Source organism: Cyprinodon tularosa, unplaced genomic scaffold, assembly GCF_016077235.1.
Source record: "Cyprinodon tularosa strain WSP-4 unplaced genomic scaffold, ASM1607723v1 ctg70, whole genome shotgun sequence".
NCBI lineage: Eukaryota > Metazoa > Chordata > Actinopteri > Cyprinodontiformes > Cyprinodontidae > Cyprinodon > Cyprinodon tularosa.
Genome location: NW_024039452.1, coordinates 715,378 through 737,765, shown reverse-complemented (window position 1 = coordinate 737,765; position 22,388 = coordinate 715,378). Strand labels below are relative to the sequence as shown.

General features: G+C 37.4%; 3 protein-coding genes across 4 annotated transcripts; 2 read left to right on the top strand and 1 right to left on the bottom strand.

The window, feature by feature from the left end:
* Nucleotides 1–1,702: 1,702 nt before the first annotated feature.
* Nucleotides 1,703–3,862, top strand: LOC119772092 (ependymin-like). Its single transcript, XM_038268385.1, has 6 exons — nt 1,703–1,864; nt 2,019–2,053; nt 2,144–2,278; nt 3,062–3,248; nt 3,336–3,423; nt 3,506–3,862. Exons 1-6 carry the CDS (start codon nt 1,798–1,800, stop codon nt 3,636–3,638), a joined length of 645 nt encoding a protein of 214 aa, XP_038124313.1. The 5' UTR covers nt 1,703–1,797; the 3' UTR covers nt 3,639–3,862.
* A 3,927-nt stretch (nt 3,863–7,789) lies between these two features.
* epdl1 (ependymin-like 1) lies at nt 7,790–12,916 on the top strand. Of its 2 annotated transcripts, XM_038268384.1 has the most exons (6): nt 7,791–7,949; nt 8,021–8,055; nt 8,134–8,268; nt 8,348–8,540; nt 8,691–8,778; nt 12,597–12,916. In XM_038268384.1, the coding sequence occupies exons 1-6, from the start codon at nt 7,883–7,885 to the stop codon at nt 12,718–12,720; spliced, it is 642 nt and encodes a 213-aa protein (XP_038124312.1). In that variant the 5' UTR covers nt 7,791–7,882; the 3' UTR covers nt 12,721–12,916. The 2 variants fall into 2 exon arrangements, with proteins under 2 accessions (XP_038124311.1, XP_038124312.1); XM_038268383.1 differs by having other exon boundaries at nt 7,790–7,949; nt 8,021–8,268.
* A 7,149-nt stretch (nt 12,917–20,065) lies between these two features.
* cskmt (citrate synthase lysine methyltransferase) lies at nt 20,066–22,280 on the bottom strand. Its single transcript, XM_038268469.1, has 2 exons — nt 22,146–22,280; nt 20,066–20,759 (listed from the first exon to the last, which is right to left on the bottom strand). The coding sequence occupies exons 1-2, from the start codon at nt 22,225–22,227 to the stop codon at nt 20,077–20,079; spliced, it is 765 nt and encodes a 254-aa protein (XP_038124397.1). The 5' UTR covers nt 22,228–22,280; the 3' UTR covers nt 20,066–20,076.
* Nucleotides 22,281–22,388: the final 108 nt, after the last annotated feature.

Genomic DNA, 22,388 nt, shown 5'->3' with positions numbered 1-22,388 from the left:
ATGATAAGCCATTTCTCTTACAGCCTCATTGCTGTTTAATACATTCCTGAGTCAATTTTCATTCTTCACCATAAAACTGAATGAAACTGCGCCGTTTTATTCACATTTACCTGCTACTATTTTAAGGACACTTTCAATCCTTGAAACTCGAACATTCCTCAGAGACTCTCAGAGTGACTCTTAAACCCCTCTCCCCCTTTTATTTGGTTATTCCTGCTTATTTTCAGTAGTGTTCAGTGTATGCGTAGTTATTGGAAATAATAATACTTCATTATTGGAAATTATAATAATGCGTAGTTATTACAAATAATAATACTGTGTAATCATTAGTTAAAGGTACTTTTGTATTTTAACTCTGGGACTTTTGTGTTTATTTTATACAGTGAACGATTTATCACTCAGGCTGGATTCAACTCTTCTTTCAGCAACATCCGAATGAACAGACAGAATTATTTGGCTGGTGATTAATAACTTTGCTAATAGTCAAGGTCTAAATTACTGAACTGGTAAAAGACAATTGAAAATTAAACAGCCGATTCAGGAGTCCAACCTTTTATGTAAGAGACTAAGAACCCTGGTCAGAAAGGAAATTACAGTTATAATCATCCAACTAATAATTAATTCGCTTTACCCTTGATTTGAATGAACCATTAATTAACTATAACTTTCATTTCTAGTTATTCAATATATTCATAATCTTGTAAACTTGCACAACATATGTGTGTAAAATCACAATGCAAAATCTTAAGGAATCTATTTAAACTGGTTTTGCTTTTTCTCCTGTCCTGTTTACATGATGATCACTGCTGTACTTTATAACTGTAATGTTCATTTCACTGTTGCCAGCTGCTCATTTTACTGCTGTAGGCTGCAAGCAACGTAATTTCATCTTGTATACACCCAGTGTGTACAAAATGACAATAAAGTTTGTGTAAGCCTAAGTCTAAAGTTTGATTAAGTAGATGTGTTTACAAATAGCTCAAATCCAAGATTTTATGAGTTAGTAGTATTTTTTACAAAGAATTTTGCTTTAGATTTAGATCTATTAGGAAAGGAGACATCTTTTGTCTCATATAGTTTTGTTCCAAGAATTGCAGTTGGTTCTGCAGTTTATTTTAAACCAGAAACCTTACCAGAATTCTACATATACACAGATCACTGGAATAAATGCTAGTAATTATATCTACGTAATCAGTGAATAAGGTATCAAAGATTTTTCGGTTAAACCATAATAAAGCAGAAATAAAAGTCCCCTGCAGGTGCTTTTGTCCCATGATTGCAATTACACACCTCTCTGTCATATGACTATGGTGTCATGCATTAAACATTCACACCACACGAGCCTTGTCAGCTTAAGTCCAGTCCTTAGTTTAGGAGCGTCTTCTCCTTTAAGAGCATAAACAACATTCTTCACCCCTGACCCACTGTAGAACCCCACTGACAGCCCAGCCCTCCTCTGAGTGAAAAGTCACATGTGGAACAAAACATGAGCATAGATTCTATTTCATAATGTAATCCAAAGAATACTAAATTGACAAAAAGAAAAAACATACTTTAATGAAACATTAACATGCCTCCCGTCAATATAGAGATCCTAGCTGTTATAAGGTTTTATTGCATGTCTGAGAGCAGTTGTTTTATTTATGGCTTGAACCTGTGCAGCTGCCAGGGGTGGAGCTAAAACCTGGAAACAAAGGTCTGTGTTTCTAAGACTCAGAGTGTTTATAAGGAGGTGAAAACCCTCACATACAACTGCACAGTCTCACAGATAGTGACCGAATCCGCTCCTCAAAAAATATGAGACTCCTTGTCTTGCTCGCATGTTTGCTGGCAACCTGCCTGGCACATAAGCCCCATCCATGCGGTAAGGAGATATTTTACTTTTAAATCAGCTTCTAATTTCTGATCTCTCAACATTTGTTTATCATTTCTCACTTTTATCCTTAAACAGACATTAGACCAGTAATTTCTGATTTTCAATGCGTTTCTGTGAAAAAAAAAATGTTTTTGCTTTACAGCAAGTCCCCCCCTTCTCAGCGGAGGCCTTACTGTGGTAAGGTTTTTGTTAGCTGAGTAAAACTTGAGCACAGCTATCTAGCAGATGTATTTTATGCATATTAAGACTCACACTTTGGCTCTACAGTCCACACAGAATGAAAAGCTGTGGACCTACGCCAAGTACCTGTATGATGGAATCGGACACAGAGTAAGAATCATGGAGTTGGGCGCCTACGAGAATAAATCCTTCACCTATGACGCCCTGCTGCTCTACAGAGAGGTGACTGACACATTAATATGTCAAACATACTTTTCAGAGTAAAACTAATGTTTATCAGATGTAAAAATTGACTTGAATATTCAGTAAAACAGTAGTGATAACATTATTTTCAAAATGTTCCCAGCAAGTGAAATCTGTTGTTTGGATATAAAGTCAGAGTTTAATATTTAGAAAGATTTGAAAAGGTGTAATTTTAGAAAACCACAATCTCATCACCATAAATGAGACAAAGCAGCCGCAAACCAAATGAAATGGAGCAATGGTAAATGATTACCTGTGGTCAGTGCATAAAGAAAGACATATTCTCTTGTGGGAGAGTGGTTACCAGTTTTTAAGGCCAAGGATGATCTAAACTAGCAATAAACCTCTAGATGTGAGTTATAAATACCATAAAACTTGTACAATATGATACATAACAGCAAAGTTAAGCATCCATAATGAATGATCCTGGTAGGATCTAATGTGGTAATAAATGACATAAGTGTTAATATATAAGTTTGAGTCATTTAAAATGTTATGCACCCATATTTCTATTTTTTTAGTTGTATTCTGTAGATTTCAGGAGGTTTTTAGTGTTAGTTTTTCCACTGCATAAAGCATTTTGTATTCTTTATGGTCAAAAAGGTTAGCCAATCAAAAAACCTTCTTCTATAAGCAAACAGGGTGTTTTTTCATAAATTGTTTTTTTTTTTTGCAGCCGCTTTCCATAATTTTCCACCTGAGCTGTCTGCAACCTTAACCTTTTGCTGCTCTCGCCTTTTTTTTTTTTTTTTCCCTAATCAGGCTGTCATGTATGAGATCCATGGACATAACCACACCTGTATAAAGAAGCCTTTTAAGGCAGAATTTCACCCAGTTGCTATTCCAAAGGACGCCTCTCTGTTAGGACAGGTTGTGTTGGGAAGTTCATCTGGACCTGGGCAAGGCCTGCTGGTAAACAGCTGGATGGGAGATATACCAGAGCAGTCAGGTGAGAGGCCTTCATATGATTATAGCTTCCTTGGTTATCCATTCATTCAGCCAATTTTATGAGCAACTTTACTCTCTTTTCCTTCAGGAAAGTACATTGCAACGGTCACAGAATTTGGCTGCATTCCTGTCAGCTGGTCATACCAAACAAAAGATTATGGATGGCTGGTGGCAAGGTAAGTTTCAATATTACAAATATGCTTTAGTTAAAATGTAAAAGTTCCACATTGTTAATCCTCAATCCTGTTTCTCTGTTAGCTATTTCAACAACGTCATTGGGATTGAAGATCCTGATCGCCTCAACCCCCCAAGCTTCTGCCAAGATGCAGAGATAAAGGAGGGCCAGGAGGAGCCAGTGGATTTCCTAAGTTTATTCCTAAACAAGAATTAAAGAGTTCATTTGATTGCCTCTTACCATTCAACCTACTTGTAATGTTTGAGTTTCATTTGTAATCTTTTCTCACATCATTTTCTCCGGATGGTCAATTTGTTTCAGTTGTCTCATACCCTACTTTATTTTTCATCAAATTATTTTTTTCCACCCTAATGGTCCAATGAAGAATGTCTTTCCAAAATCATAATACAAATAATAAAAAAAAAGTAGATTTCTGTTTTAATTTTTTTGTGTCTTTTTTTCAAGAATTTTATTTGCCTAAAATTTTATTTGACATACGCAAACTCAGAAGCTCAACATTTAACCCTGTAATGCCAAATGTATCATATTTGATACATACGGTTTCTGAAATGTTTTGCGTCTGTCACCTTTTGCATAATTTAATGGTAAAAACTTTGCTCAAAATCCTATTGTACACAATCAGATATACCTGATAACAGAGGGCAGAAGACTACACAAAAAATCATTTTGACTTATCGCATAGTAATAAATTATTAATATCAAAAATGTATTTCTGTTTTTTCTTTTTACATATTTTGTTAAAAGGCCAAATAAGGACTTTAAACCAAAAAAAAGTAATTTTCTGTTTTGTTTTATTCTTGGATCAGGCTTTAAAGGGTTAAAGGAAGGCAGGTTACCCTTCCCTTTTCCTAAATATACATTCTAATAATTTCAATGGCTTAGATAAACTGTTCATATGCTATAAATAATTCAGCATTTTCAGTTTTTTTGGTAACTTGTAAATGTAAATTCCTTTATTATCCCACAATGGGGAAATTCAATCTCTGCATTTAACCCTTTGGGAGCAGTGGGCTGCGGTGTGGGGTTAAGAGCCTTGCTCAGGAAACCTGAATGGAGGCTGTGGGGATTGAACCAGTTACTTGCAACCTTCTCAGAGCACAAGTGCACTGCTCCAACCACTAGGTCAACACTCTGCCTAATTTTACTAACATTACTACCAAATTTTTCTTATCAACATGTACTTTTGTTTTGCTAGTAAATTTTACACAGAGAAATACAGTCATTGACATACAAAGAGAATCTAGAGAGGCCAATTAGCCTTACAATCATATTTTTGAGAGTAGAGAGTGGGAGTACCCGAAGAGAACCCATGTATGCATGGGTAGAACATGCAAACCCCTGCAGAAGACCCCGGACCAAGCATTGAACTCAGAATCTCTTGCTTCAAGGCAACAGTGCTACAAACTGTGTCTCAATTGAGCCAACAAAGAAACAATATTTTCAATTTTTGACCTAAAAAAGGTGAGGCCAGGAAAAAGGCACCAATTTACTCCTAATATCCAAATACATATTACTTGCATGTGTTAAGTTTTGGTAAAATGTATTAAATTTACTTGTCTTTTAATGCATATAGATTTATAAATAAATTCTTATTAAGAAATTAAATTAAATTTTGAAGTAAAGCCAATACTTTCTGGGGAAAGTTTTCAACTGCACCCTGAGAGACACAGCACCTTGCTCAATGGGTGGCGAGCAAGGTGCGAGCCCATTGAGGTGGGATGCAGAGGGTTTGCTGGCCAGTCCCTCTGCAGGGTGTACAGCATGCTGGGCATCACAGGGGCCAGCAAGCAAAGGGCCATCAAGGAGGCCACAGAGGCAGCAGAGGTTGCCTCGCGGTGGTTGTGGATCAGGAGAGGAGATACGTGGGTAGGGTAGCGCTACCTGGACACAAGCTGGGGTCTGATCAACCCTGGCTGGGTCGCCTGGAGGAGAGTGTATGATGTTTGAAAGACCCGAAACACTCTATGATACCAGGTAATATCACTGATGATGTGTCCAGGTTGCATCACTAGTTGATGTATGTACAAAGGTAAAATGTATTAAATTTACTTGTCTTTTAATGCATATAGATTTATAAATAAATTCTTATTAAGAAATTAAATTAAATGTGTCATTTTGAAGTAAAGCCAATAACATGGCAATCTGCAAAGATTTTACATAAAAAAGCAAGGTAATATTTACAGGACCAAATAGTCCGTTTTTTCCGTGCGTATATTTACACTAATATAAGCGTCAGCTATAGTCGTTTAATATATTAGACTGCGGGAGAAAGTGATCAGTAAGATCAGTTGATATTTGTTTCTATCTTGTTTCTGATTGTGTATGTGGTCTGGGAGGGAGGGTGTTGATCATGTGGTATCTGTTTTGTCATCTGACAGAGATAGTGGGAATCTATATGGCAAGTCTATGTTTTTTTTTATAAATTCCATGAGCTTCACTGAACAGTCTGATCCCTACTGGGGATAATGACAGAATAGAATAGAACCGGGAAAAAATCGTCCGTAAAAAAATTTGACAGGGAACATTCAGGTAAACCAGCAGCCAAGTGATGACACAACTGAAGCGTACAGACAGATTTACACAACAATGAAAAGTTGATGACAAAACGAACGATTCTGAACACCAAGGGCGATTCTAAAGGCATAATCAAAATTGTAGTACAGTTTAACGCATACACTCCGTGTAAATGTGCAACTGAGAAGGATGGTTTGAAAAACGAGTCAAACATGCATCAATGTTTGTGCATAAAAACAAATAAGTGTAAAAAGAGCAAACAACAACAGGGATGTCAACACTTCAGTGTTTCTGATTGTGATGTCAGAGTCATTGTGTTTTCAACCACCTGCACTAGGTCAAGGAACCATCCTTGTTCTTTCAAATAGAATCCTAATAAAATGTACTGAACTTTACAGTGTCATAATTGGTTTAAGGGATCTGACCCACAGAGAACCACTCAGAGACCAAGGGAAAAAGTTTAACAGCTTTATTGAATGTTGATGAAACACAGAAGTAGGAGCTGGAACTCAGTGGACTGGTGAACCGGAACAGGAAAGTCTAAAGAAGATGTCACAGTGATCAGTTCAGGGACCGTAGGAAAATTGACTGAGGCTTGAATATAGCTGGAGAGAAACTCACGGTTGAGGGGGGTTCTAGTTAATCCTTGAATCCAGTTTGTGGGGAATTAATCCAGAGGAGAGGGAACTCATTGGAGAGCGGACAGGTAGACATACATTGGACCCAGAGGGGTAAAGGAGAGAACTGTCAGTTGGTTTTCTGATTAGGACTTGAACAGATCATGTGGAGGATTACCCCTGCTCAGTGTGTACTCAATAATCCTTCCAGGAGGAGAAGGTCCAGGTTATCCAGTTACACAGGAAAGGCTTCCTGCCGAAGAGCAAAGATAAAAACAAGATTAGACTCCGAGAAACAAAGCTTCGGTTAGACTCTGCTAATCTCAGCTTGTCTAGAATACCCAAAACTGGCAAACACGAGGTAGTGACAGCCCGCTGCTCAAATACTCCTCCGGTATCCAACGAGCTGCAGGTGTGCAGGGAGGCCCAACGAGGAACAGGGCACCACCTGGTGGTGGAGAAAGAAAAACACAAAAATAACCCACACAAACTGGATTCCTAACATGCAGAGTAGGAAAAATTCAGCAATAAAAATATAAAAATAAATGTTAAATCTGTTAAAATATTCAGCTCATACATAATAAATTATCTATCTCTGTCCCACAAATAGCAATTGGTTTTAAATCCAGTGATTTTGACTATTTGATACTTGGATTAAAAAGCTCTAATTTATTCCTCATCATGTGATTAAAATGGTGAAGGAAAATTCTTCAAAGATCATGTGATGACACAGGTTTAGTTTCACTGACAAAGAGGAACGGGGTGAAATCTCTGTTGCGTAGGTGCAACTCCAATCTAAACATAAATCAAGCAGTCGTTAGAAAAAGGTATTTTCTTCTAAACTGACTTGCAAACTTGTATTATGTATTAAAATAGTTCATTCTTTTAATCTGTTATATAAAAAGATCAGTCATGGGTTATTGGTGTGTGAAACCTGTTTTATCCATGTGGTTGAAACTGGATCCTTTTTTTACATCATCCATACAGGTGAAGTTTAAACTTAGCATAAGGGGAGGGACGGATATAGAGAAAAAGATATTCCTCCTTTATGGTCAGAAATGTTAGTTTTAAGTAGTGGATGACCTAAAATGACCTGCATATATTCTATATCTGAACTTTCTCAGCTGATTTACCTGAACGCAAACACACTGCATAACTTTACACTGAGACATTCTTGATTGAACTGATTACACTAAAGCACCATGGGAGTGAAAAATAAGGAAGCAGGCGTCACCAACAGGCTGCTTTATAAGGAAGTGAGCTCTCTGGTTCTTTGTTGTTGCTGCAGAGAGAAGTCAGCCTGACAACATGAGAGCTCTGGCCCTGCTTGTGTGCCTGTCAGTCGGCTGCCTGGCTCAGAGGCCCCAGCCATGCTGTAAGTACACTCAATCTGAAGATTTTTGCATTAAGAACTTTGCATTTATGGTCTGTTTTTAAACTTCCCAGCCTCCCCAGCTTTGCTGACTGGTTCCCTTACTATAGTGAGTTCTCACTTGTCTCTTTGCCAAATATACAGTATTTATGATAATAGTAAATATCTAATGCACATTTCTTTTCAGTCGACCCAAGATGAGAAATGGGTAGCCGTTGCCAAGTACATTTATGATGCCCTGGGAGAGCGTATACGTCTTAGAGAAATCGGATCCTACGATAACAAAACTTTCACTCTGAATGTGCTTCTTCTGTACAGACAGGTAAGAGCAGCAGAGAATAGATGTTAGCACCAAATCATTTTGAAACAAGGCATATTGTTATCTTTGAGCTTCATTTAAGGGAGTTCTGTACAAGATCAGCGAGAGAAACAAAACCTGCGAGAAGAAGCGTCTGAACAGAGATTTCCATCCACTGGCCATTCCAAAGGATGCTAACCTGCTGGGTCAGGCTGTGTTGGGCAGCTCTTCAGGACCTGGACAGGGAGTCCTGGTAAACACATGGATCGGCCAGTTAGAGATGAAAAACAGAACAGGTAAAAACAGAAGTTATAAGCTAAACGAAAAACAAAATCATGTGATTGCTGTTAGCACATGACTCTCCTTACCTAATCACTGCATTCTGATTTCTGGTTTGTCCAGTTGTTCTGCATTGTCTTTACTTTTTCCTCCCTCTGTTTACACAGCAAAGTACATGAGCACTGTGACTGAGTTTGGCTGTGTTCCAATCAGCACTCTGGTCCATACACCAAAAAATGGATGGATGGTGACCAGGTCAGTAAATTTACTCCAGCCTGACATGTTAAACTCCGAACCTTCGGCCAAAATTGTCCATTTTTAATTACTAACAATTATGTTTTGTTCTTTAGAAACATTTCCTATTCTGATTTCATCTCCTCAGAAATAATCAATACAGACAATGTTTAAATATATTTTAAATTAGGGACCTCTACATTATTTTGAAACATGTCTCACATGTTTGGTATTTCATTAGGACATAAAGTGTCCCACAAGTTTAGATTTTCTTGACTTAACTGTTTGTTTTTCAGCAGAAACTTGCTGTATTTAGTTAACTGAAGGAATGTTTTTCCTCCTTCTGTTGTCTTTTTCTGAAAAACGATAAGGATTTGTCTTTAACTTTGCAGATCTGTACCACTTTGTGTTGGTTTTTCACCCAAAAAAAAAAAAAAAAAAAATTAGTTTGCACAGAAGTTTCTGCATCCTGAAAGAGAAACTGAGTCCTGTTCAAAACATTCCTACACTGAAAAAAATTATGCAAACGCTTTTAGCATTTACTTAAGCATATTTAGTTACTTTAACACAATTGTTTTATATCCTACTCTGCTAAAATGAAAAAAAAAAAATGTGTTAAAGTAAATAAATCCAAAAATGGTTGCATTATTTTTTTCAGTGTATCAGCCTCGGAGGCGACCATCTCCTGGTGTTTTCAACTCTAAGCATGGCTTAAGCCCTCCCTTTTCTGAGTTGCCTAATTTCAAAAAGTGCAGCGCTGCAAAAATCTAAAAATAATAAAGGTTTTTAGAATAAGTGTATTCACCCTTCATGAGTCATTTGGCCACTTAGATATGATGCTAAAATATCCTGTATTTCATATCAGATAATATGGGCATGTTTTTATTATAAGTGCAAGGATCAATTTCATTGGTAGATCATTTTACTAGAAGATCATTGGCCATACACTTATTTCAATTGGTTCCCATTTTATAGTGTGCTTTCTAAAGACACTATCATATAATTTAATTTATTCCTTAAGGTTATTTTCTACCTAATCAAATCCAGTGTGTTTGTTTTCTGCAATTCTGGATTATTCTCCTGCTGATTTCCAATGCATACTTTAAATGTCAGAGAGATGTCCTCATGTTTGTCTTTGAAATACTTTGCAGGAAATCTCGAATCCTTGTGGTGGAGGAACAAAGATTGTTCTCTCCTTTGGTCTAATCTTGAGGCATTGGAGTTTTTCTCACTCCTGTAGTCTTGTGGGACATTCAGTTTGTTCTAAGTGTTTCTAAAATGGAGACAAGTCCTCAACACATGCCAAATTCAGTTGGTCTTTTTTTAATTAAAATATATCTGACTGTGACTGGCTGGATGTGCTCTCTTCATCCGCACATTCTTAGTGTGAGGGATTGCCTTTGAGTCAATGAGTTGATGCAATCAAATGGTTTTCCTTAGATAGAAACCTTTGAATCAAGTTGACTGTATGATCTGAAGAACTGGAAAGTGCCTTGAGTTGAAATTTATTGTGAATTGGTGCTATATAAATAATCTGAATTGAATTGAATTGTTGTGAGCAAAATACTCAGAAGTTGTACTCACTGTACTGGTACAGCTAGTAACAATTAAAATACTTTGATGGGGTTTGATATTTTTGTAATTTCAAAAACGGAAACTCAAATTTTGAATACTTTAGATCAACAAGCATAGAGTAAAATATTTTAACCCTTTATTTCCTGTATTTTGGAGTGGTGATAATGGAAGCCCAGGTTGCTTCAGATCACCTGCATCGGTGGTTCTGGTGTCTCTCATCTTGCTCTTGACTACAGATTTTCTATGGGTTACAGGTCAGGCCAGTCTGTTCGCCCTTCAAATAGGAAAATCAGAATCATTGATCCAAATTTTGTTAACTTTAGCAGAATAACAAGTCCTGCTGGAAAATTGAATCAATGTCTCCATAAAGCTTGTCGACAGAAGCTTAAATTGCTCTAAAAATTCCCTGATGGTGGAATAGCAGATGACACCTGAGCCCAAATAATTACAGGCTGTGGAAAACTTCAAACTGAACTTTAATCAGCATGAATTTTCTGCCTCACTAATATCCCTACAGACTCTGGAAGCTTGATTGAACCTTGATGAAATGCAAACTTTACTTTAATGCGAAAGAAGACTTTCGACCACTGAGAAACAGTCCAGTTCCTTTTCTCTTTAGCCCTCTCAGGCTCAAATTAAGTTGCAGTTGCAGGAAAAATCTGATATTTGGATAAAATGATCATATGAGGTAGTAATATACAATTCAGACTTTTTTTTTAAAGGGGGACCTTCACATGCAATGAATTCTGGGATGTTGCAGATTTGCAACAGTGGCCCGGAGTGGTAAATTAACACTGAAGAACTTTACTTGAATGTCACAAACAATAAATTAACAAAACAAAATTTGAAAAAAAAAATTCAAAAAAATTCTCTCACAAATTAGAGACAACTTTTTCTCCACCGACTTCTCAAAACCTCTTGAGAAGGCTGTTTCTGTTAAACTGTTGCTCAAAATATAGGCAAACTAGTAGAAAAAGCATGTAGCATCCATTGGTACCTGTTTGGACACACGTTGTGAACAACACAACATTGAAATCGACATGCCTCTGGTGAAAAACCCAGAGGAGATAAAATCTACTATTTGGCATGTGTCATATCTATACACATTCATAATTCATCTTATGTAGTATTGATTTCAAAATAATGGAAATTGGTAGTGATACTTACATGAAATTGGTGCTCAGAAAATCTGTTTGACACCAAGGACTCAGCCATGTTGAAAGTGAGTCAGCAGTGCCATGTGGTGAGCTGGAGAGAAACTGTTTGTTGCAAATGCACAACTAAGTCCTTCTGTTGTTCTTCTGAGTAACAAACGCTCTTAAAATATGGATGTGGAGTAATTAGCTAAGTAGCATTTAGCTGTTGTAAATCTGCAACATCTGCCTGGAGAGGGTTAGCTCAGATTTGGATGCTTTAGATCTTGTCTCAGGTTCAGGAGTGACTTTGCTAGAGACAGTGGCTGTAGTGATTTGTTGCCCATGTGTGAGGTTCACCTGTGGTTCTATATGTGCTGACTCCAGCTTCAGGGAATAAACCTGAATACAAGCAATCTGTGAACACATTTATTAAGCAATTATGTAATATGCCTTCCAATGGGACGATGTCATGACTGTCTTCTGTTTGATCAGTAGCCTTGTTAGTTCCTCCTCATTAGTTCCTGATTAGTTTTCCCTGGTAACTAAGCAGTAATGCTGGACTGGGTGTTCCTTAATTAAGTGTTGGTTAACACACTGCAAAAAATGGAAATCTAGATGAGTCATTTTTGCTTACATTAAGTGCATTTATCTTGAATTGAGGAGGTAATTGAGATACTGTGCCAATGGAACAAGACAATTTACATTTAAAATAAGAAAAAAATGCTTTGTCTTATTTCAAGTGCATATAATCTAATTATCTTGTTTTAGTAGTACAAATATTAATTCCATTGGCAAATCATCTTATTTATGTACTCAAATTAAGGGCTAATACACTTAAGAATTTTTTTACTTCATTCTAGATGGTTTTTGCAGTCCATTAGTTTCTGATTAGTTACCTGAGGACTCTCTGCTAATTATTTTTTGTGTATCTTATTTCTAGAGTTCAATGCAGTCATTTTAGTTGAATGTGCTGTGGCTAAATCTATTTGTAAACTCCTATCTAAAGCTTAATTGGGTTTTGTATTGTTTTTAGTATTTATGCAAAAGTGTTTTGAACTCCAGTTATTATAGTCAGAAAGCACTGTAGTGCCTCAGGTCCTGCTTTAAACTAGATCTTCTTTCTTTCAGTTTCTACAACAACGTTATCGGCCTGCGTGATCCTCAGCAGCTCATCCCACCAAGTTTTTGTAAGGATGCAAAACTTGACAAAAACCAAGAGGAGGATCCTGTCGACTTCTACAGCTTGTTTTAGTAGATCCTTCTTAGAAATATAGCTCGGTATGATGATGGCTGTGTGTGATTCTATCCGGATTTCACTTTCTTGATTAAGAGGTACTACTTAAAAAAAATATAAACATTTTTTTTTTTTTTTATCTTTTTCATCAGTTATTTGTTCATCTGATGTGTTTCAGTTTTCTACTATATGCAAATAAATATTAAACTCGATTTAAGGTTTTCTTTTTTCTTTGTGTTTTACAAATGTTTACTTCAGTGCTCATAAAGTAGCAGATATTGTCTTGGCCAAACACTGGGTAGCCCTAAAACGCTTCTGTGTCAAAGGGCCGGATTTATCAAGATCCAATTTTGCGTGCAGTAATTTGCGCTCGCAAAGTGGAATTTTGCGCGAGGGGCTGAACCATGGTTTGCGGGTGATTTAACAAGAGCGATTGCGTAACTGGTGGCAGGCGCAAAACTGTTGGAGACGCCCTATTTAAATGATGGTTTTGCGCGTTTTGTGGTTTGCGGCAAAGTAGTTTGTAGTTTGTGCAAACTAGTGCATTAAGAAATTTTAATCTTACAGTGACACCACCCCCTCCAAAAAAAGAAATATATATATATATATACAGGGGCGTCTCTAGGTTTAAGAGACAAGGGTGGCTCAGCCCCTAGAAGGGTGGCTCAGCCCCCCCGAATTTTTTCAGTGCACCTGCTAAGGCGTTGTCTAAGACAAGGGTGTAACTTTGTGTTGAAAGTTGGTGGGGACGGCTCATAAGGAAAGGGAGCTACCTGCGCGACGCCTTTTTCTTTTTGTTGGAAAGGATAAAGCCAAAAAAATGCGAATAACATTTATCAATTTAATGCTTACAGTTGAAAACATAACTGTTACAATATTCACTTATATATTTTGTGCAAAAAATATCACATAAATCTAAACAGACAGTATAAATCAAAGAAATCAAATAAATATATCAATTTTGTAGAACATTTATTGACAGTCAATTTTGGGTCACTTTTTAAAATTTATTTACTTTTAAACCAGGACTCGGACAAGATCTTATGGGACCTTAAGCAGAATATGATTAAGCAACTCCGTCTTTCTGTCAAGAACATCCACCAGCAGGGTATCCAGGGGGGGATTTACCATTAGGCAATACTAGGCAGTTGCCCAGGGCCCCAAGTTCTGGGGGCCCCATAAAACTCTGTTTCCATGTATGGTTAATACAACTAATCCTTATTTGTGCACATTAATTATGTTTTTGATAAAAATCCTTTGTCTAAAATGCCATCAGAACGCTGATAAATAGAGAGGAAAAAGGGACAAGGAGAGAGGGATAAAACCTAGAACAAATAATGGATGTCTATTCTATTAACATTTCTCTATCTGTAGAATGGGTCTGTTTTATGGGTTTTCTTCTCAGGGGGCCCCCTGCCTGTCTTTGCCTAGGGCCCCAAATTTCCTAAATCCGCCCCTGAGGGTATCAATACTGATTTGATAGAATCTGGGAGAGCGGACTATGTTCAACCATCCATTTTCTTTAACCTTATCCCTCAGTGGGATCAGGAGGTGCTGGTGCATATCTCCAGCCACGTTCTGGGTGAGAGGTGGGATCACCCTGGACAGGTCACCAGTCTGTCGCAGTATGTTCAACCAGCTTAAAAGTAATCGGTAATCAGATTTATTGTTTGCACTTTTACTAAGTGAACTTTCTAACTCCCTTAAATCTGAAACTCCAATGCCAAAATTGTTTAAATCTTTTATCTTTGGACCCCCTGCAGAGTGACGTCACACCTGCAAGATCCTATCCTTACCTTCCTGCTAGATTGCAAAAAGCAGCTTGCTCATGAGTTGTCAACTTAACACGCTAAATCTTAAATGTACGTGTAAGGGGCTCAGTGCTTGCTACTGAATGGCAACACTATCAAAGTCAGGAAAAAGTTTTAAGTAAAGCCGGGATTAAAACAGTAGCTACAAGAAGCTTCAAATAAAAGGTGTTCTTTATGTTCAACCTAAACACCAACTCCGATAGACCATCAGTAGAGCAGGTGTTTAAATTAATCAATCACTGCTGCGAAAGCTTATAGCAGTGAAAGCTAATATACCACAGCCATCACTTAATAAACGCAAAATAAACAACCCTCTAAAAACGGAAAACTGTAATGGACTGAAAGTCCTGTTTTTTATGTGGGAAATTATTTGCGTGTGTTTTAGTATAATTCTGATATATTGGCGCTGTTGTCTGTTTCTATGGCAACGATACTGAATGTAGTGTAGCTTAGAGACCTGCATGGGTCGAGTTTTACCAACCCGCACCCGCCCGAACCCGTTAGGATGACTACCGAACCCGACCCGTCACCCGCGGATATCTTCAATTCAAATGTTATGGGGAGAGGTTGGAGGGGGTGATGGGGAGAAAGCGAGAGGCAACAGATTCTTTTTTCTGAGTTTTTTTTGTCGGGGTTTGTGGACGGTGAGCAGCGGGGAGAACTTTTTTTATTTTCTTTCTGAGGAGCGGCATGAATGGGGTTTTAATCAGATATACACAGCACCGAAAGCAAAATACGTGTACAAAATATTGGTGGGGACTGTCCACACCAGTCCTTAAGGAAGTTACGCCTATGATTGTTCAGATTAACTTGTCTTCTTTATGGCTTTTATTCGGTGCTTTACTGCATTTGTTTTGGGAAAATATGAGGAAAAAATAAATACAGAAAAAAAATATATATATTTTTAAAATCGCAAAATAATTATAGGGTGGCTAATGCCAAAGAAAGGGTGGCTGAAGCCACCCTTAAATAGGTCTAACGACGCTTATGTATATGTATATATATATATATATATATATATATATATATATATATATATATATATATATATATATATATATATATATATATATATATATATATATATATATATATATATACAGGTGCTGGTCATAAAATTAGAATATCATGAAAAAGTAGATTGATTTCAGTAATTCCATTTAAAAAGTGAAACTTGTATATTATATTCATACATTACATACAAACTCATATATTTCAGATGTTTATTTTGTTTAATTTTGATGATTACAAATGACAACAAATGAAAATCTCAAATTCATCATATCAGAAAATTAGAATATTGTGAAAAGGTTCAAAATTGATGGCCCCTGGTGCCACACTCTAATCAGCTAATTAACTCAAACCACCTGCAAAAGCCTTTAAATGGTCTTTCAGTCTAGTTCTATAGGCTACACAATCATGGGGAAGACTGCTGACTTGACAGTTGTCCAAAAGACGACCATCGACACCTTGCACAAGGAGGGCAAGACACAAAAGGTCATCGCTAAAGAGGCTGGCTGTTCACAGAGCTCAGTGTCCAAGCACATTAATAGAGAGGCGAAGGGAAGGAAAAGATGTGGTCGAAAAAAGTGTACAAGCAAGAGAGATAACCGCACCCTGGAGAGGATTGTGAAACAAAACCCATTCAAAAATGTGGGGGAGATTCACAAAGAGTGGACTGCAGCTGGAGTGAGTGCTTCAAGAACCACCACACACAGACGTATGAAAGACATGGGTTTCTGCTGTCGCATTCCTTGTGTCAAGCCACTCTTGAACCACAGACAGCGTCAGAAGCGTCTTGCCTGGGCTAAAGAGAAACAGGACTGGACTGCTGGTGAGTGGTCCAAAGTCATGTTCTCTGATGAAAGTAAATTTTGCATTTCCTTTGGAAATCAAGGTCCCAGAGTCTGGAGGAAAAGAAGAGAGGCACTTCATCCACGTTGCTTGAAGTCCAGTGTAAAGTTTCCACAGTCAGTGATGGTTTGGGGTGCCATGTCATCTGCTGGTGTTGGTCCATTGTGCTTTCTGAGGTCCAGGGTCAACGCAGCCACATACCAGGAAGTTTTAGAGCACTTCATGCTTCCTGCAGCTGACCAACTTTTTGGAGATGCAGATTTCATTTTCCAACAGGACTTGGCACCTGCACACAGTGCCAAAGCTACCAGTACCTGGTTGAAGGACCATGGTATCCCTGTTCTTAATTGGCCAGCAAACTCTCCTGACCTTAACCCCATAGAAAATCTATGGGGTATTGTGAAGAAGAAGATGCAATACACCAGACCCAACAATTCAGAAGAGCTAAAAGCCACTATTAGAGCAACCTTGGCTATCATAACACCTGAGCAGTGCCACAGACTGATCGACTCCATGCCACGCCGCATTGCTGCAGTAATACAGGCCAAAGGAGGCCCAACTAAATACTGAGTGCTGTACATGCTCATACTTTTCATGTTCATACTTTTCAGTTGGCCAACATTTCTATAAATCCTTTGTTTTTATTGGTCTTCAGTAATATTCTAATTTTCTGATATGATGAATTTGAGATTTTCATTTGTTGTCATTTGTAATCATCAAAATTAAACAAAATAAACATCTGAAATATATGAGTTTGTATGTAATGTATGAATATAATATACAAGTTTCACTTTTTAAATGGAATTACTGAAATCAATCTACTTTTTCATGATATTCTAATTTTATGACCAGCACCTGTATATAAACTTTGGCAACCTTTATTCCCTAAGGTGGTATGTGGCTGAATTTCTACTTCACCGCAGTAAGAAAAAAACACACAAACAAAAATAAAACAGGTTTTTTTTATCGGCCTGTAGAAAAATGCACATACCAAATGGCTCACAAGAAGTGACTGTGGATAAGATGACTGCATTGGCATGTTGCTCCACAGGCGCAGGGTGTCGGGGTTCTCCGGTAGTCAGGGCGACATGGCATTTAGAACGTCGGACAGCACTTCTGAAAAACGAGATTGGGAGATCCCAGATGCAAAAAAGTGCAATGTTGCAAGGAGTTTCGTGATATCTGGTATTGCGTGGGTCCTCCTTGTGCCTGGCTCCAAATCCATTCGGAGTTCCCCCAACAGCTCCAAAATGGCAATGCTGGATAAACGATATGTTTTGATGATCGTTTCCTCGTTCATTCCAAAAATATTCACACGGAGTGAAAAAATGCGTTCTCTGCGTCTCCTTGCTTCATTTCGATTTCTCCTTCTTGCGACAATAACCGCTGCCATGTGTGCGCAATTACGCATACAGACCATTTGCACCTTCTTTTGAAACGTGTTAAATATAGAGTCAGATACCGTTAGCAAAATTGCTTTCAGGTTTGATAAATCACTTTGCGAGTGCTAAATTAATATATTTACATGTTATCCTCCCACAAGACGCACTTTTGCGTGTAAACGCCCTATATTGAATATTCATTGCAGAAAAAGTACTAAATGGATAAGAGACGCTATTTAGCACGTTTTAAAGACCAAATCCTTTTAGCACGCTGTTGATAGATCAGTTTGTACATTTTTTTGCGTGCGCAGTGAAATAGCTCACGTTTTAATACACGCAAACCTTTGATAAATCCGGCCCAAAGACACACAAATACCTTTACAGGTACATAGATTAGAACTTCATTTCATTCGTACCAAAAAGTTCAACTTTAGCTGCATTACACGCAGTAAAATTAGACCAGAGGATAAAATTGTAAATTGAATAATTAAATGTTTAAATATCGAGAAAAAAAACATAAAATTATGCATTGACTATTACCTTTTTTATACATTTATTTAAACAGAAATACTACGAATTCAATTTGTATGTATAAATAAATTTAGAGAGAAATTAATGAGTTTTTAGGTGTAACCAATTTGTCGATTTAATCTGGGGTCACAGAGCAAATAAAGACCCCTTATATTTAGCTTCTAAGAACATAAATTATACATAGAACTAATTAAAATTTATATTTTCAATACCAAAAAAAACTAGTTTGCAGTTATGTGGAAGACTGCTGAAAGGACAGATGTCACTAACATCATCCATGAGTATAGTGCACTCAGAAAAATGACTCGTTGGATTAACTCTATTTAATTGGTGGCAGTTTTTCCATCCAACACATTTTTCCTAGCTGAATCAAATCCACATTTATCTGTATGGTGTCATTTTATTGTGTCAGTTCAACACATTTTTTTACTTTTAAAAGGAAATGAATACATACACAAAATGAACAAATATGTTTGGTTGGATCAACTTAATAACATCTAATCTCTATATTTGTCCCTACATTGAATTATGTTCAGTTAACTAATTACATTTAAATAACCCAATGACAAATTCATTGGTTTTATCAACTCAATTGAATTTACTTACTTTACAAACATGTATCACATGGTCAAAATAACCTGGACGAAGATAGAGCTGTGCGTGATCATGGATCTTGGCCTTAAGATAACTTATGGTTTCATCTGTGTGGACTTGGGAGACAACTAACTCCACCATCTCTTTTAGATGTACAATTACCGGCCCTGCTGGTTGGTTCTTTGACTAAAGTGGTCCAATAAATTAAAGGAAATAATATTAGCAAGGACCAATTTTAATGGGTGTTGCAAAGTAACCTAAAATTCTGAGTTCACTTGAAAGACGAACCTTGTAAGCTCCCAAGGCGGCCTTATAGTGAACTCAAGAATTGTAGGTTAGTTGGCATCATACATAAAATGTTACATCAATCAATATTATGTACTGTATGTAATACATACATATTGTGTTACAATAATTAAATATTACTAAATAATTCTGGAGGGCTGCTCAAGGTTTCAGGTTGGATTTGCAGCCTGGAGCCTTTCTGCATGGAGTTTGCATGTTTCCCTTGAGCTTTATCTTCAAACTTTGGCTCAGAGTTCTTTTGCCTGGCTGTGTGTTTCCTGGACGGGCTGCCTTTTGCAGCTGCTTTTTGTATCTCTGATTCTGTCTCTTTGAACCCCAGTCGGCCTCAGCAGATGGCCGCTCACACTGAGCCTGGTTCTGCTGGAGGTTTCTTCCTGTTAAAAGGGAGATTTTCCTCTCCACTGTCGCCACAAGCATGCTTAGTGTGAGGGATTACATTCTAGTCAATGAGTCGATGCAATCAACTGGTTTTCGTTAGATAGAAAACTTCGAATCAACTGGACTGTATGATCTGTTGAACTGTAAAGTGCCTTGAGATGACATGTGTTGTGAATTGGTGCTATAGAAATAAACTGAATAGAATTGAATTCAAACTTTCAATTTATTATTATCTTTTGTATTATTATATAAAAAATCATTAAAACCAAACAATTTAATCTAAAACTTTGTTACTACAAAAGTTGTATTATCTGACCAGAAGTAGACACTGTTTTTGGGAGTTTCCTGCTCATGTTTAAATGCAAATAGGCCACTAGATGGCAGTAGATGTTCACCAATAATAAAGTAACAGTCAGATTGGGAACATATCATTTTTTAGAATGTCAAAGCTAATATATCTGTGTGTCTTTGTGCGTTTAATGTAAATATGAGGCAAGCAGATACATATGACTTAACATTTATTTATTTACATCATTCTGAGGGGTTACTTCGTAACAGTAGTAGCACACACCCCTTAACATCCCCACCTCCTGCACCCCAACATCTGCCGCCACCAGCCCCTGATCCCCTATAGCTGTTTCTAACCACACAAGTCTCGCATCAGGATCCTCATCCGAAAACTGAAGCAGAGATCCTGAGCTCCGCAAAACCCTGAGACACTGTCTCAACACCAAAGCAGCCTTTTCTGTTCCTTCCTTGGACCTGAGCAAAGCATCTATGGTGCCCTTGTCAACAATAAGATCCAGACTATTAGCAGCGAAGTGTCGGTCAAGCTGTGTGCAGTCCAGTTCTAAAAACTCAATGTGAGAAGAAACATTTAGCGGCTTGATGGATTTAGCCTGAAGGTGCTCTCGCATCAGCTGCACAGCAACAGGGGAGATGTCGGCACAAGTGACTCGAACAGGCAGAACCGAGTCTCTGTAGATGCAGGGGCCTAATGCAGAGGTGCCACAACCCATATCTAGAACCTGGAGAGGAGAGGGTGGAAGCGATGCAGTCTGTAAAAGGGGCATGATGAAGTCCCGCACAGCATCGAAACCGAAGAACCACTCAAAGTTTTTAAAGTTGGGATTCCTGCTGCTGGTCTCAGAGTAGAAGCGATCCCATGCTGACTTCTTATCCATGTTTTCCATCAGTTCAGCTAGACAAATAACAATAAAAGGTACAGTAATTAGCAATAGTCTTGCCATGGTACGACCCTTTAGAAAAAAATAATTTTGGATGGTGCTTTTAAGAACTTTAAGAAACGAGTCCATCTCTTGCTTTAATCTAGGTATAAATGTTTAGAAACCTGCTTTGAAAAGCAAAATTCAACATTTTGGCGTTAATGCATAACAGATCTTTTTCTGCAAAACTGAAAAAAGTGGAAAAACCACGTTTCCCTTGGGGAAACATGGCGGTGGAGGTATAATGTCCAGAGGCTTTTCTTTAACAGAGAAAGAAAAGCTGCTAAGAGACGATGGGAAAATGGGTGAAGATAAATTAAATTTAATTTAATTCAGTTAATTTCTATAGTGACAATTCACAACATGTCATATCAAGGCACTTTACAGTTCACAAGATCATCCAGTCAGATTGCTTCAAAGTTTTCTATCTAAGGAAAACCAGTTGATTGCATCAACTAATTGACTCGAATGCAATCCCTCAACATAAGCATGCTTGTAGCGACAGTGGAGAGGAAAAACTCAGTTTTAACAGGAAGAAACCTCCAGCAGAACCAGGCTCAGTGTTCAGCTCAAGATAAACCGAAAGCAGTTATAAAAAATGTAAAATAGTTTTCACTTTCATGCAAAAAATACAACTAGTTACAACACTGTCAACAAGTTCAGATACAAACCAGAGTTTTATAGAGAAATGGTTGCAATCGGAGTAACTCCGTTAGATCAAGTCAATCTAATGGAGTTAGTTATTTTACAGCGAAGAATAAAAAATAAAAAAAAGATTTCTGTATTGAAATGTTTCCATTATTTTAAACGTGCGTCCATCAAGTTTTATATGAACAGAGATGTTGAGATTTCAATCCAGCTGCTTTTTCTCTCCAGGATGGAGTCACAGTTTAACAGGAACAGATAAAGCTGGTACAGGAAAAAGCTGACAGAATATTAAGTTATAGCTTAACAAATGCTGCAGAATGGGAGAACAGGGAATAAAATCTTAAAGTATCGATATAGCAATTGTTTAGGATAACTGCCTATTTTGGATGATATAAGAGAAAGGTATCATAAAAAATAATCCAAACAGGATTAGGGTTGTAGTTGCTACATAGAAATCATCAAGGTCAGAATTTTCATTTTTACAAAGCTGGGGTCATCTCTATATTCTGCGTAGTTCAATAGTTGAACAAAAATAAAACCTAATGACTAAAACAGCCATCAATTCTATGATTGACTCTAAAAGGCAACAGGAAACCTTTTTCAAGTCTACAACACAACCTTATGTTTAGCTAGTTAGCTTAGCGTCACAACTACAGACTGAACTATTCTAAAACAACGAGGTTTAAAACGGGCGAGTCCACTTTTGGACATACTTGTGACAGATGAATGCTGCCTTATATTCCGGGAAAATATTCTTCTGCAGGCGAAGGTGAAAGACTTTGTAAGAGCAGACATGTTGGCTGTTCCCTCCACCGTTTACCTACAGAGGTCTCACTTTGACTAGAATTCCACGAATGGAAGTTATTGATGAGTCCAGTAAATTGTGTTTGAGAAAACATCTTATTAATATTTACGATCTTCGATAAGTTTATGTGAGGACAAACTTATCCAAATTT

What these genes read in the sequence shown, in the direction of transcription:
- epdl1 (XM_038268383.1), top strand. Translation starts at nt 7,883, where the DNA reads ATGAGAGCTCTGGCCCTGCTTGTGTGCCTGTCAGTCGGCTGCCTGGCT. An exon ending in TCAGAGGCCCCAGCCATGCT is followed by an intron (nt 7,950 to 8,020) that starts GTAAGTACACTC and finishes TAAACTTCCCAG; the next exon opens with CCTCCCCAGCTTTGCTGACT. An exon ending in AATGGATGGATGGTGACCAG is followed by an intron (nt 8,779 to 12,596) that starts GTCAGTAAATTT and finishes TCTTTCTTTCAG; the next exon opens with TTTCTACAACAACGTTATCG.
- LOC119772092 (XM_038268385.1), top strand. Translation starts at nt 1,798, where the DNA reads ATGAGACTCCTTGTCTTGCTCGCATGTTTGCTGGCAACCTGCCTGGCA. An exon ending in TCAGCGGAGGCCTTACTGTG is followed by an intron (nt 2,054 to 2,143) that starts GTAAGGTTTTTG and finishes TTGGCTCTACAG; the next exon opens with TCCACACAGAATGAAAAGCT. An exon ending in CCCTGCTGCTCTACAGAGAG is followed by an intron (nt 2,279 to 3,061) that starts GTGACTGACACA and finishes TTCCCTAATCAG; the next exon opens with GCTGTCATGTATGAGATCCA.
- cskmt (XM_038268469.1), bottom strand. Translation starts at nt 22,227, where the DNA reads ATGTCTGCTCTTACAAAGTCTTTCACCTTCGCCTGCAGAAGAATATTT. An exon ending in GCAGCATTCATCTGTCACAA is followed by an intron (nt 20,760 to 22,145) that starts GTATGTCCAAAA and finishes TTATTTGTCTAG; the next exon opens with CTGAACTGATGGAAAACATG.